The sequence below is a fragment of the Tursiops truncatus genome, chromosome 5, assembly GCF_011762595.2.
Source record: "Tursiops truncatus isolate mTurTru1 chromosome 5, mTurTru1.mat.Y, whole genome shotgun sequence".
Lineage (NCBI taxonomy): Eukaryota > Metazoa > Chordata > Mammalia > Artiodactyla > Delphinidae > Tursiops > Tursiops truncatus.
The window spans coordinates 97,237,377-97,252,482 of record NC_047038.1 but is presented as its reverse complement, the minus strand read 5'-3'; the positions used below and the strand labels follow the sequence as shown (position 1 = coordinate 97,252,482).

The 15,106-nt window shown below is 45.0% G+C and overlaps 1 protein-coding gene across 4 annotated transcripts in view; it reads left to right on the top strand.

The window, feature by feature from the left end:
* Positions 1-14,842, top strand: part of SCD5 (stearoyl-CoA desaturase 5) — a 157,454-nt gene extending 142,612 nt beyond the window's left edge. For 3 of the 4 annotated variants that reach the window (XM_073805400.1, XM_073805402.1, XM_033857181.2), the window contains 2 exons: positions 9,253-9,485; positions 13,310-14,842. In XM_073805400.1, coding sequence (XP_073661501.1) covers positions 9,253-9,485; positions 13,310-13,500 — 424 coding nt within the window. In that variant the 3' untranslated portion in view covers positions 13,501-14,842. The remainder of the gene's footprint in view (positions 1-9,252; positions 9,486-13,309) is intronic. The other variant, XR_012332092.1, reaches the window with a different exon arrangement.
* Positions 14,843-15,106: the final 264 nt, after the last annotated feature.

Below are 15,106 nucleotides of genomic sequence, written 5' to 3'. Positions count from 1 at the left end.
AAGAGCTTCCCTATCAGCGGGCTTCCATCTTCAGATCTGCATCCAAACGAATCACATATTCCACCTCCTGTGGGTGATAACAGAAGAGACAAAAGAAGGAGAGAATGGTCCATGCATTTACAAGCTGCCAGGGCGGATCATCTGTCCTCTAAATTAATGTTTATGGTAAGCACCCAGATAATTTTGGCTGGTCCCCTACAAGATGCAAAAACTGTAGGGAAGATGAATTTCTGGCTCGGCTGTAAGTGAAATCACAAAACCAAACATATTTAATCAAGATGCTAGTGACAGCTCATTGCTCATCATTACGACACATTTGTGGGCTATAATTTCCCTCTCACCCACTGTATTTGCTTCTTTTCACACTTCCTGAGGCTAGCCCTGCTTGGAAGTCAGCAGGTCATTTCCCCTTCCTTCATACTCTAATCGATTTCACTCTCAAGATCTCACACACCAGCAGCTCCGGACTGCTGTGCTTAGGGTTAGTTAGTCAAGCAACAGGAAATGCTTGCAGACAGAGAACAGCAATTTCTTTTTCATCTAAAGAAAAATGAGAGTCTTAATATGCTTATCACACCCAGGTTTGAAATATATATATATATATATGAAATCCCAAATTCTTTCTTCTCCATAGAACAAACTTTTGGTCTCAAGCCTGACTTTAATGTTTCACGTGATCCAGTTTATTGGAATAAGCATATTCTTCAAAGCACTGAAAGGTTAGGGCCCATGTCAATATCTGTGTCCTCTAATCAAAGCTTACTTAGATGGGGGCATGGCGTGATGGTCTTTGATTGTGTGAAAATGGACTTCTTATCTTCATCTAAATGCTGAAAACGATCTTCCCGCTGTGGTATTGGTATCATGAGGAATTGTGAGGTGGGAATTGAAAGGTTTCCAACACCCTATTCTTATAAGCTATCACCTTAAAGCTCTAGGAAACTGCTCCAGAGTTACCTGTAAGGTGAGCTTGAGTGCTTTGGCTTTTGTGATTTTGGCTTAAACATGTGGATCTCTGGTTTCAAATCTGTGAAGGAGAGCTACACTTCCCTGGGTCGTTCTCAGGTTCATACCGCCCCTTCTCTCTTTCTTTACCCCTTTCTTTTTCTTTCTCGCTTGATAATTTTAGGAGGCTTCTTCTATCTCCTATCTTTCCTATCAGATAACTCCCATCTGAGTGTTCACAGAAAGGAAGAAGCCACTCACATTCCAAACCAGGACCAAACCTGTTAGACTGGCTGTTAACCTTAAATACTGCCAAAAATTTACCATATTTGGCAGCCCAGAGAATAACCTAGCAGCGCATGCTCAGAAATCATTCATTTAAACTGGAGGTAGGTAGCCTCACAGTGAAACCTGTTGGAAGCTGGGGGTTGGGTCCCAATGAGCACGAATGTCTTTCTTCGAGGTGTTGACTTTTATATACACAATTAAAAGCAGGTGGAACGTTTATTGTGCAGTTTGTGGGGGTTTTGTTTGTTTGTTTGTTTTGGGAAACCTTGGCATCTTATCTCTTATACTTTGAGCCCTACTGAAGTCACTGTAGTGTTTTTATTTTCCTGAGAAGCTGAGAACTCATCATTGACTAACCATTCAGAAAAAAGAAAAAAGGATCATTCATGTAATCATTCCACAAATATTTAGGAGTGCCTGCTATGTGCGAGTCTCTGTGCTAGACTCTGAAGAGTCTGGCTTTCTGCTGGACTCTGCAGGCCCTGCAGTAGATCCATGTGGCAAGACAGGTTACCCAGAAGCTGCCTCCAAGATGGATGTTACATTGTAGAAACTTTATTGGAGATTACTGGAAGGGTCATTGGGATCAACACCTGTGGAAGAAGGGACCGAAACAGGATTGAGCAAGGGAAGAAGCTGAGCCTCAACTGATCTCAGTGGAGGCTTCAGCCAACCCTGTAGGGGCTCTGAAGTGGAGATGACTTTCAGAGTCATGGTGAGTTGGGGCAATGGGACCTGGCCTGGGTAATGGACTACTGCCCTTATAGGTCAGTCACTGGATGGGGTTGTTGGGAGAGGACGTGACCTAGGGCAAGGCAGAGGCAGCACTGCCATCCACTGGGAGATGAAGCCCTCTGATCCTGAGAGGAGATCTGGATGGGACATCACAGTGTCTACTACGTTATACCAGAAGGCTTTCAGCTACCCCACAGGAGATCTTGACCTCTTGACCCGCCTGGCTTGTCTCAGACTAAGACCTCAGGGATAAAGCCACTCTAGGGTTGGTTAGTTTTGTGGCTCAAGAGCCTTTCCATCTTTCTGCTCCGTCAACCTAAGGGGTCTACTTTTTTCTGAGCCTTCTTCCTGTCATAGTCACGCATGGCTGGAGCAGGGCCAGGAGTCACTGTGAAAAAAGAGATGCCATCTTTGCCTCTGAGCTCTTTCTGTTATCAAGGAAAATATTCCTTCATCTCTCTCTCTTTTTTTATTGCCGTAAAATATACACAACATAGTATTTATCGTTTTAACCACTCATAAGTGTACATTTCTGTGGCATTAAGTATATTCACAATGTTGTATAACTATCACCACTATCTATACCCAAACTTTTTCATCATTCCCCAAAAAACTCTATACCCATTAAGCAATAACTTCCTTCTTCCTTTCCCCTTCCCTCCAGTTCCTGTGACTTCTAGTCTACTTTCCCTTTCTATGAATTTGCCTATTCTACGTTCCTCATATGAGTGGAATCATAACAATATCTGCCCTTCTGTGCCTGGTTTATTTCATTAAGCATTTTTTCAAGTTTCATCCATGTTATAACATATATCAAAAAATTGTTCCTTTTTATGGCTGAATAATGTTCCATAGTATGAATAGACAATATTTTGTTTATCCATTCATCTATTAAGGGACACTTGGGTTGTTTCCACATTTCAGCTATTGTGAATAATGTTTCTGTGAACATTGGTGTGCTGATACCTGTTCAAGTCCCTGCCTTCCAACCGTCTGAACAGATACATAGGAGTGGAATTGCTGGATGTTTCACCTTCTGAGAAACTGCTTTATGCAGCAGCTGCGCCACTTTACATTCCCACCAATGATGCTAAGGCTTCCGATTTCCCTACATCTTCACTAACACTTATCTCCCTTTCAAAAACTTGCAGCCATCCTTTCCCTCATATCTTATTGGCCACTACTGCCCAATTCCCAAATTTATTATTGGCAAAGTGAATGAGATCAACGTTGACTGCCTGAAACCAATCAGGACCCATGTCCCCAGAGGACATGGCTGCAGGGAGGACAGTTGGGTATCTGAACAATATCAGGGCATTTCAGCAAGAAAGAGAGGGTGGGGTGGATTATAGGGAGGCCATGATCAATGTTTGCAATGGAGAGGCTTTAAAACTATCAGTGCCCAGGCCACAAATTTGGATTCATTTGGATTCTGTTGGTCTACAGTGAGTTCCCAACATCAGTCGTTTTTAAATGTTCACCCAGTTGATTTTAATGTGCGGTTAGGGTTGAGGCCACTGGTCTAGCAGGTGAGACTGCCTGCTAAGCCAGCAAGTATTTATGAATACTGAGAGTTGAGAAGTACAACATGCTGAGGCACCCTGCCTGGTCCAAGGGGACCATGGAAATCCCCCAAGAGGGAAGAACATTTAGACTGATAACTGAAAAAGTCAACTCAGCCAGGCTGGGGGAAGAGTGTCATAGATACAGAGACAGAAAGAAGGTGGTGCCCAAGGAATGGGAAGAAGCTCAGTCTCGCTGGAGTGGACAACGTGTCTATTTCTGACCTTGAGGAGACAGTATTTTTACTTAAAGATGTGCAATTCATGAGGCAACAGCTAGATTACACACTCCAACCCAGTTTACCTCTCCCCTATGACCTTCTCCTGGTAAGCTAAGTAGCAGGTTATACTTAGAGGGAACAGACAATTAGGTTTAAGAACTGAATTTGAAGCCTGCCTATGTTCTGCACAACCAGTGTGGCCTTGGAGAAGTCTCATGACCTCTTTGGATCTCCGTAAATGTCCTACAAAGGTGAGGTTATGGGCTTCCCTGGTGGCGCAGTGGTTGAGGGTCCACCTGCCGATGCAGGGGACACGGGTTCATGCCCTGGTCCGGGAAGATCCCACATGCCGCGGAGCAGCTGGGCCCGTGAGCCATGGCCGCTGAGCCTGTGCGTCCGGAGCCTGTGCTCTGCAACGGGAGAGGCCACAACAGTGAGAGGCCCACGTACCACACACACACACACAAAAAAAGGTGAGGTTATGAAAAGTATCTCATAGGACTCTTGTGGAACTCAAACGAGAAAATACATATATGTATATATGTGAGTGGCATGCATTCACATACTGATGCATTCCAAATATCTCTTCCCATCAAAACCTATCTCTAGATAACTTCTGAACTCCAGACCTGTCTGTTGAGCTGCCCATTTGACATTGCCCCTTGAATGTCTAATGGGCATCTGCCACTTGACATGTCTAAGACTGAGCTCCTCCATCCTTCCCCATATCAGCTAATGGCATCTCCATCCTTGGTGTCACCCTTGACTTCTTTCTCTCCAACATCCAGTCTGTTAACAAGTCCTGTCACTCTAGTTTCAAAATATATCCAGAATTTGACTGTTTCTCACACCTGCCACCACTATCCTGGTTCAAGCCAACGCCCTCTCTTGGCTAGGCTTTGTAGCAGCCTCCTAATTGCCTCCTTGCTTCTGCCCTCCCCTGCAGTCCCTTCTCAACACAACACTCAGAATGATAAGTCCAATCACAGCACTCCTTTAATCAAAACCTGACCAGAGCTCCATCTCAGTAAAAGTGAAGGGTGAAACCCTATGATGACCTACAAGCCCTTCCATGATGTGGTCCATCATTATTCTCTTATCTCCTACACTTCTTCCCTTTGTTCATCTGCTCCAGCCCCAACGCTCCTGCTCTTCCCAGAATGTGCCAGGAACATTCCTGCCTCAGGGCCTTTGCACTTGTGGTTTCCTCTGCCTGGAATCCTCTGTCCTATTTAGCCACATGTCTAACTTCTCACTTCCATCAAGTCTTTACTTAAAAGCTACAGTGTGAGGAAGTCCTTCCCTAGACACCCTATTTAAAATTTCAACACCTGCCCTTGATGTCATATTCTCCTTCTTTGCTTTATTTTTTTCTGTAGTATTTACCAATAGCATGCTCTATATTTTATTTATTTATATTGTTTATTAGCTTTCTTTCCTACCAGAATATATATATGCATATGAGGAGATATATATATATATTCATATATATATAAAATCTCCCTACCAAAATACCCCTGCTCCCCAAGGGCAGGGATTTTTGTTTGTTTTATACACTTTATATCTCCAATGCTAGGACAGTACCTGGCACATAGTAGGCACTCAATAAATTTGTCAGTACCACATTTTACAAAAGAGAAACCTGAGGTTCACTGTGATTAAATAATTTACTCAAGATCACACAGAAAGACAGTGGCAGAGTTGGGTAGTTAACTGTTCTATGATGCTTTACAACATAAGAAGCCCATTTAGCAAAAAGAGCAGTATCAGTGGCCCCTCTCCAGTCTTCCTCCCTACCACCAGCTAAAGAAAGAAAATATTTCAATGAGGAAGGATTAGGGGTGGAGACTTTGTGGTGTTGCCCTGTGGACCCTTGGCTAGGGCGCCCAGATTTGAGTGTTCTTAAGCAAGGAAGCAGGGGAGCCATCTCAGCACTTGTTCTGAGGCAAGAAGGCCAGTGACTGTAATTAAACGAAGACCAGGGGGAAGGGGCACTTGGCTGCACAGGAAGATACGCTGAGTCCATTTGAAATGGTTGGGGAGATTTTTTTACACAGTTATCAGCATCAAGCCCTGTCTCACTGGCAATGCCACCCAGACTCACTGTGCCGCCTAAAAATTCCTTCCTCTTCCATCCATTGCATTGAACACACAAAGAGAAACCCTAGCAGAACACAGGCCGAGCAGTCAGAGAGCAACCCTATAGTTAGATCTGCTAAAGCTTTGTTGGAATGAGGGCAGTGATTTTTAAAGAGCATCTTGTTTTGAGGAAGAGAGGATTTGGTGGGACAGTGGTTGTGTTAGCAGGCAAGGCCTTTTTCTCCTCCCACTTGGGAAGCCCCATTGCTGGCCCTCTCCCTCCACGGGGACCCAGCCCCCTCTGGGAAGTAGAGCTTCTAGAACCAGAGCCCAGGCAGGCAGAAGGCTTCCCTAACAGTTCAGAAGGCGGAAGAAGCGGCAGGGCATGAGTGGAAGCCGAAGCCTGCAGACTGCAGTCAAACCAGAGGCGGCGGATTCCATAGGGTCAGGGCAGAGCAGAGTCAGAGCAAGGGCCGGGGGAACCATGGCCCCTCTGAGCTACAGCATCCTCATTGCCAGAGTGCGTCCATCCTGAGTCTGTGGTGAAGAGTAAGTGAGAGAAAGCCTGTGGCATGCGTAGCCTGGCATCCAGCACCGAGCTAGCTGTCAGCATGTGATTTCTGTCTCCTTTCCAGGGGCAAAATGAGGACTAACAGAGGCTCTTTGCAAAGGTACTGGGTTGCAGCCCAGAGAGTGGAGGGAGAGAAGGAAGCACTTAAGTTGCAGAATGCCTCTGTGGGCAACGTTCAGCTGCTTCCTGTGCTCCTTAGAGGTGCCCTCGAGGAGCAGCCGCAGCAGGCCGTCTCCTCTGGGCTTCCTTTCAGAGCCTCTGCCTCTTCACAGGCACTCACACCAGTTCCCAGGGCCCTTGGTCAGGGCCCGTGTGCTTCACCCAGATGCCCTCTTCAGCTGATGCCCCCAACCCTGGCTGCTGTCCTTTCTAGGGCTTGCCCTTGCCCACATGTTCACCCAGCCCAGGAGGCACCCTGAGGCCAGTGGCGGATGATGAGGTGATACCTTGCAATTTGGGACAGCTCTAAAAGAGCCATCCGGCTCTACTGGATCTGCTGGAGCTCACTGTGGGTGAGCTTCTGCCTGGGCCCATCCTGCCTTCCTCCCTTCCTTGTAAGCATCTCCCAAAAACACGCTCCAAAAGCCTTCTGCGCGGGACTCCCAGGAGCCCAACCTCAGACCACCAGTCCCACCACTGTCTGTTGTCTTTGCCCCTCCAACCACACCCTGTCCTCTGACCTCCTGGGCACCCTCCTTCCACTAAAATGCAGTCATATTGTATGCCAACGACTGGAAAATGGGTGTTGAGGGGTTAATATGTTGCCCAATAAAAACAGTGATAATTATATGGGAACCAACCTTCACATGCAGCTAGCAATCTGCGAAGCACACTTACACACATGATTTTTTGTTTTTTGTTTTTTTGTTTTTTTGCGGTACGCGGGCCTCTCACTGTTGTGGCCTCTCCCGTTGCGGAGCACAGGCTCCGGATGCTCAGGTTCAGCAGCCATGGCTCACGGGCCCAGCCGCTCCGCGGCATGTGGGATCTTCCCGGACCGGGGCACGAACCCGTGTCCCCTGCATTGGCAGGCGGACTCTCAACCACTGCGCCACCAGGGAAGCCCCTACATACACGATTTTATTTGCAAAGCAGAATAGCATGATAGTCTCCGAAGTGCTTCTGCCTGGACTTGAATCGTCTTGTAACCTTGGCCCATCTACATAACCTTTGCAGTGCTCAATTTCCCCGTCTGTAAAATGAGGATATTAATGGTCCCCTGCTCCTAAAGTTTTTGTTAGAATTAAATGAGCCAGTACATGGACAGGTTTCGGAATAGCCGTGACACACAGTAAGCACATAGTATGCATTAGTTATTAGTATTTGATCCTCACAAGAACCCCAGGAGGTATTATAATTACTGCCTGTGTTGGACACCTCTCACGCACACCTCGTACTCTCAGCCCACCTTTTCACTCCAGCTGTTCCTGCAGCCACCTGGTGGCACAGGTGTAACACAATGGCACCTTGCTCAGCTGTACTGCTTATTTCTTACTTCCTGCCCTGACTTCTCTGCCACCATCCCTTGAGATGCCCGTGGACCACACTCAGCCATTCTGACCCAAGCAAACTTGGAAGTGTGAGAGAGCTGACATCCCATGGGGGCCCTTGGACCAAGGAAGAGTTGGAGCCAATGGGAAAACAGTGCCTTCTCTCATTCCTTGAGAGAATACTTCTGAGGTATAATGTGTCCCATCAAGGTCCAAGTTCAGTTGCCTGTAGCAGTGGGCACCCCCATCTTGACTTTCCCTCCTTTCGTTTCCCACTTCCCAGCTGCCTATTCCTGTTACTTGAGCTCACTTTCCCCAATAAACGACCCACATACAAGCCCTTGCCTCATGCTCTGCTTTGGGGAACCATCTAGCTGTGAACAAGAGGAGAGTGAAAGAATAAAAAGAGGCTTGTTTTGCATCCAAAATCAGATCTGGGCTCAAGGCCAAAGCCTTCCACCTCCCTAGTCTCATTTCCTCACGCTGTGCTCCCTCCAAGTTCATACATGTGCATCTTAACAGAGGCCTCCCAGAAGTTTGGTCAGTTGAAGGCAGGTCAGGGAGGAATCAGCTATGAATGGGCAGCTTTGGACATTTTCATTTCAGAGCTTCTTTCCTGTCCCTGCTTAGAGCTGGTCCTACATAGCTGGAGGTTTCACCTGACTGGGGCCTGGGGCAGAGACTGTGTCAAATTTGTCTCTGTACCTCTAGTACTCAGGGCCTGGCCTACAGGAGGTGCTCAGGGAACGTTTGCTGTATGAACAGACCCAGGAATCCAACTATTGATGGTTTCTTTATAATTTTTACTTTTTATGTGGCTGTGCCTGTTCCTATACTTAGTTTATTTTTAGCTGGTTTGGAATGTAATCTCAAAGGGACAGAGAACATTTTAGGGAAGGGGTTGTTTACCTTTTACTAAGCTAAGTTAGTACAGAATCATGTGCCTGAAAATTATTCAAGGAATACAGGATATTTCTTGAAATTATTGAAAACAACCTGATTGTCAGGTTGACTGACTGATGGAAGAAAGAAAAGCTGTTAAAAAGCTGTCCTTCTGCGGCTTGGAGGACAAATGCAGCTTTAAGATGCATGGGTTTCATGATTTTATATTGAAATTCTGAAGTATGCTGCGGGGCCTTCCACTTCCTATCGCTTCTGCCTGTCCTAATTCTCAAATTTGTGTTACCTGCCTAGCCCTTGTAGGTATCTGGGTTTGTGACCCCCATACAGAGTGACACACAACAGGGCACAAGAGCTGAAGGAGTTGAGCAGTGCCACTGCTGACTTTCCCTGCAGCTTGCTCACCTATCCCTGCCACCATCAACAGGTGCCCAATGATAGCATGACATCCTGCCTTCCAGGTACTACAAGATCAGCGTGGTGCTCATGTGCTTCATGGTCCCCACACTGGTGCCCTGGTGCATCTGGGGAGAGAGTCTGTGGAATTCCTACTTCCTGGCCTCCATCCTCCGCTACACCATCTCACTCAATGTCACCTGGCTGGTCAACAGTGTCGCCCACATGTACGGAAACCGGCCCTATGACAAGAACATCAGCCCTCGGCAGAACCCGCTCGTCACCCTGGGTGCCATCGGTGAGTATGGGGTGGGAGCCAGTGGGGGGAGTGGCAGTTCAGATCTTCTAGGCTTCTCAGTGGTTTTGTGGAATCTGTAAAGAGAGGCAATGGGGTGGAGTAAACTGGGATGAACTTGGGCTTTGGCGTTAGAATCCGAGCCACTTACTCTCTCTGATTTACAGTTTTCTTACCTGTGAAATGGGAACAGGAATGTCTGCTTCATAGGGGTGTTATGAGAATTAACTAAGATACTATACATAAACTGTTTAGTACAGTGCCTGGTACATAGTAGGTGATCAATAATTAGTAGCTATTTATTTTTACCATGGAAATTTTCCTAAAGGAGGAGTAGCAGTTGATGTCTCTCTCAAACTGCCCTGACCGCTATAGCCTCAGCTGTCCATCATTTGGCTGACCTTAAAAATAAATTAATTAATTAAAAGGCCTGCAAACAGAGGGATGGGGAGAATCAGGACCTTGTCATCTCGCGGTACCACAGAATGGTTAAGAGCAAGGCTTCTGGAGTCTGACAGGTTTGGTTGAGTCTTGGTTCCTCCACCGCGGGCAAGTTATCTAGCTCCTCCATACCGTGTGTTCTCATCTGTAAAGTGGGGATAATATATAGTAGCATTGACCTCCGCCTGGGGTCGCCGGAGGGTTAGGTGAGTTAATACATACTGTTTGCAGCAGTGCTTAGCAGGAAACAAGCCTTCGGGGATGTTGTTTTTCTTACTAGCCGTATGGTCTTAGGCAGGTTACTTGTCCCTTCTGTGCATTTTCATCCTCATTTTAAAATGGGGATAATCGGGCTTCCCTGGTGGCGCAGTGGTTGAGAGTCTGCCTGCCGATGCAGGGGACACAGGTTCGTGCCCCGGTCCAGGAAGATACCACATGGCGCGGAGCGGCTGGGCCCGTGAGCCATGGCCGCTGAGCCTGCGCGTCCGGAGCCTGTACCCCGCAATAGGAGAGGCCACAACAGTGAGAGGCCCGCGTACCGCAAAAATAAATAAATAAATAAATTTTAAAAATGGGGATAATCATAGCAGATAGCTTAGCTATGTGAGGATTATAGGCATTAATACCCTTTGAAGAATTTAGCATGGTGGCTGGCACACAGTAAGTGATTAATAAATGATAGCTGTATCTTGATAGAAGCAACTCAGTCTCCTGGGTAACCTGAGCCTTGAGTACAGAGATCAAACCCAGGAAGGGAGGTTCCTGCTGTTAAGTTGAAACAGTCTCTGCATCCCTCTGCCATGGGTCTCTGCCATCATGGTGTTAGGGTCACCCATTTATTAAGACCCCAGGGATCTTGTGTTGACAAGAGCAATATAAGGTGGAATAAACACCAAATTTAGCTATGGGAATAACTGGATAAGCAGAGAGAAAAGTGTGAGTTTCCTGATCCCTCCTATTGTTTTCTCCTCCTCTCACTCTTCATCTTCTATAAGAACTGTAACGAGGGGAGCCACATCCAGTGGTAACTCTGAGAGCAGACGAAGAGTGGGCACTCTGGGAATGTTACCATCTTACATAGGGGATGGTGGGCCAGGGAACCCAAAGAATGAGGCCATGACACAGGCCCTGAAGAACTGGGTGTTGGTTTGAAGCTTGTCCAGGTCAATACTGGACTCTCAAATCAGCTTTCTTGATAAAGGTCCTTGGAAGACTCTTATTACACCCACTGTATGATAGATGGGGGAATACATCCAGAGTTCTTAGAACAGTGCCTGTATCTGAAAATAGGGGAAAACTCTAGCACTCTAGTCTAGGAATGATGGGGTGGAGGGCCAGGTTAGAAAAGACCTAAATTAAACAGAAAATTGCAGACAACAGACTGATCCATCTGATATACTCATTGTAGAGCAGAATCTTTCAAATGTGGTCAACAGAAGAACTGTATGATGACCAGTAGCCACTTAAGAATTAAAGGAGGAATCTGGCAGTTCCTTGAATGGTTAAAAATAGTTACTACGTGACGCAGCAACTCCACTCCTAGATTTATACCCAAGAGAAATGAAAATGTATGTCCACATAAAAACTTGCTTATGAGTGTTCATAGCAACATTATTTATTTATAACAGCTAAAATGTGTCCCTCAACTGATGAATGGATAAATACAATGTGGTATATCCATACAGTGGAGTACTCTTCAGCAATAAAAAGAAATGAAGTACTGATATCTGCTACAACTTTGAAAACATTATGCTATGTGAAAGAAGCCAGTCACAAAGGATTACATATTGTATGTTTTCATTTATATGAAATATTCAGAATAAGCCAATCTTATTGGCTTAGTATTAGTAAAAGTGAGAAACAGAAACAGTATATGTATAAATATATGCAAATAAATATATACATAATATTGCTCATAATCTCTCTATATATATACATATATACAGAAACAGTAGGATATCTGTATCTATATAAATGTAGATGTATTCTGTTTGTGCATGTGTGTGTGTGTGTGTGTGTGTGTGTGTGTGTGTGTGTGTGTGTGTGTGTACGGCGGTGGGGGCGGCGGGGAGCGAGCAAGAGAGAGAGAGAGAGATTTATTTTGAGGAATTGGTTCATGTGATTATGGAGGCTAAGTCCCACCATCTGCTGTCTGCAAGCGGGAGACCCAGGAAAGCCAGTGGTATAATTAAGTCTGAGTCTGAAGGCCTGAGAACCAGGGGAGCTGATGATGCAAATCCCAGTCAGTGGGCAGGAGAAGATGAGATAGACGTTCAATCAGTGAGTCAGGAAAATGGGAGCAAATTCCTCCTTCCTCCACCGATTCTATTCAGGCCCTTAAGGGACTGGCTGATGCCCACTCACATTGAGGAGGACCATCTACATTACTGAGTCCACTGCTTCAAATGCTAATCTCATCCAGAAACGCCCTCACAGACACACCCAGAAATAAAGTTTAATCTGGGCACTCCTTGGCCAGTCAAGTTAACATGTAAAATTAGGGGCTTCCCTGGTGGTGCAGTGGTTGAGAGTCCGCCTGCCGATGCAGGGGACATGGGTTCGTGCCCTGGTCCGGGAAGATCCCACACACACACACAAAAAAAATGTAAAATTAACCAACACAGAGAAAGAAAGAGGGGCTGGAGGGAGGGGAGATGGTTAAGGGCCAACAGCTAAGGGGAGTGGGGTGTCTTTTTAGGTAATGAAAATGCTATAAAATTCATTGTGGTGTTGCATGCACAGCTCAGTGAATACACCAAAAGCCATTAAATTGTATTCTTTACATGGGTGAATTGTATGGTAAATTATATCTCAATAAAGCTCTTTTTTAAAAAGAAAACAAAGAAAGAAGCTGTGAGACTTTTCCTGAAAACAGCTTAGTGGGGGGAAAAAGTAAGGGAGGAAAAGCTATTCACTGTGAGGGGTAGAATAATATATAGGCAGATTTTGGATATTTAAAGATCCAACTCCTTAATTCACTCACCTATCAGAATGATTATCATTTATCTCTTCCAAGCTCTTCCAGGAAGTCTTCCTTTAATTACTTCAATCCACAGAGGCTATTTTCCTTTTATGAACATACAGCAAAATGATGATCTGTTATCAGCCATTTGGCATTTAGCTTAAGAAGTACAGCTCTGAAGTCGTGGGAGCATGTCACCAATCCACAGGGAAAATTACTCTTGATACTTTGTCCTGATTATTGTTATTTTTCTGTTCCTATTGAGTTTGTCTAGCCAACTGAGTGAATGCTTCCTAAGGGCAGACAGCAAGTCTTCTGCTCCCCACTGGAGCCTGACACAGTGTCTTGTAATAAATGAGTGATTTTTAGAAAGCTCTACAGAGAGATGCTGATTGGGTTATTTCAAGCCCACTTTGTCTTCCAGGTGAAGGCTTCCATAACTACCATCACACCTTTCCCTTTGACTACTCTGCGAGTGAATTTGGCTTAAATTTCAACCCAACCACCTGGTTCATTGACTTCATGTGTTGGCTGGGACTGGCCACTGACCGCAAACGGGCAACCAAGCCGATGATCGAAGCCCGGAAAGCCAGAACTGGAGAGGGCAGCGCCTGACCCTGGAAGCGCTATCCACATCCGCTGTCAACGCCTCGGTTCATGGCCTTTGTTACTACACTTCTCTTCTTCATTGGATCGTGGGAGGGGGTACAGGGTGGGGAGGGAACGGAGTCTACGCGGTTTGGGAATTTTTTGTTTGTCTCAAACTAATGTCAAGATACAACTCTCAATGAAAATAATTTTTTTTTTTTTTTGAAAATAATTTTTTAAAAGTCAGTGTAACTATGATTTAACACTAGAACGTAGACATGTGATTTAATCGCTGTAGCTACAATATGTCAAACATACATCGTCATGTGCTTGTACGAGATGTTAACCCTGACAGGATGAAGGAATTTAATATTCTTTCAGTGCGATTCAGGAGAGCCTTGTTTTCTTTTTCTACCAGTTAACGCAACGTTATTTTTAAACAGGCTATCTGAAGGAGCAGAGAGGCAGGGTAGAAGACAAAAGAGAGGGTCTAAATCGTAAAGAATGTTTGTGTTTTGTAATTACTGTGTGTTTGTGTGTTGTTATTTTTAAGGAAGAGAATTGAAAACGTAAAAAAATGAGAGCACAGGAAATGGCTCTCTTATTTTTTTGCCCTGTTTCCAGCTTGTCAATGCTCCACTGTCTTTGCTTCAAGAGATCTATCTGTTCACTGCTCTGCTAGTTTTGTGTCCTGCGCTGTACACCCAGCTGACCCTATAAGTCAGTGCCTGTTTTAAGTGTTTGATTTTGTTCTCTTTGCTATTGTCATTTTAAGGTGTATAACTCAGAAGTGCCAGACATCAAATTAAGCTCAAATGAAACTCTCATTTAAATGTTTAGACACCTAATTTATATTCTAATTGATCCCAGCCACTGATGCATGTACTTTACCTACTTCTGCTAAATAAGCATATTAATTTTCTACACCAGGCAATCAGATCTTAATAACCAATAGTTATCTAGAACTCAGTGTCTACAAATGTTTCACCTGCATGCAGCCTTCACTGAACTTGCAGCAAGACATAAAGTGACCATTATGTAGCTTCTGGATTTAAGAAAAATTTGTGTGTTAAGTTGCCTTGTAAAGAGCATGCCAAATTAATGGGACAGCGTTCCGCTTTGTGTTAGATGTTAGAGCAAAAGAAAGCCTTATAGTGTTGGCATCAGAGCACTTCGAACATAGTGCTTCAAAGATAGGGAAGATGTAGGGTTTAAATTTAAATTTTAAATTTTTGAAAAAGAAGTGATGCCAATAAGAAATTGTCATAATAAACTACTTCATCCAGCAGGTGTTTTTGCCATTTATAATGTGTAAACTATGAGTGATTTACAATAAATGATTATGAATTCATTGGTGTTCTTGACCAGACACTTAAATCTTTTTTCTTTTTTTAATTCGGCCGTGCCGCACGGCATGTAGGATCTTAGTTCCCCTACCAGGGATCAAACCCGCGCCCCCTGCAGTGGAAGTGTGAAGTCTTAACCACTGGACTGTCAGGGAAGTCCCCGACCAGATACTTATATCTTGTTGGAATGTCCCTCAAGGGTGCCTGATGCTTTATGATGATCACATACTTCACATTTGAGTTGGGCTCTGGGCTAACAGCAGCCCCTAAGACCAGACCTTTCCTAT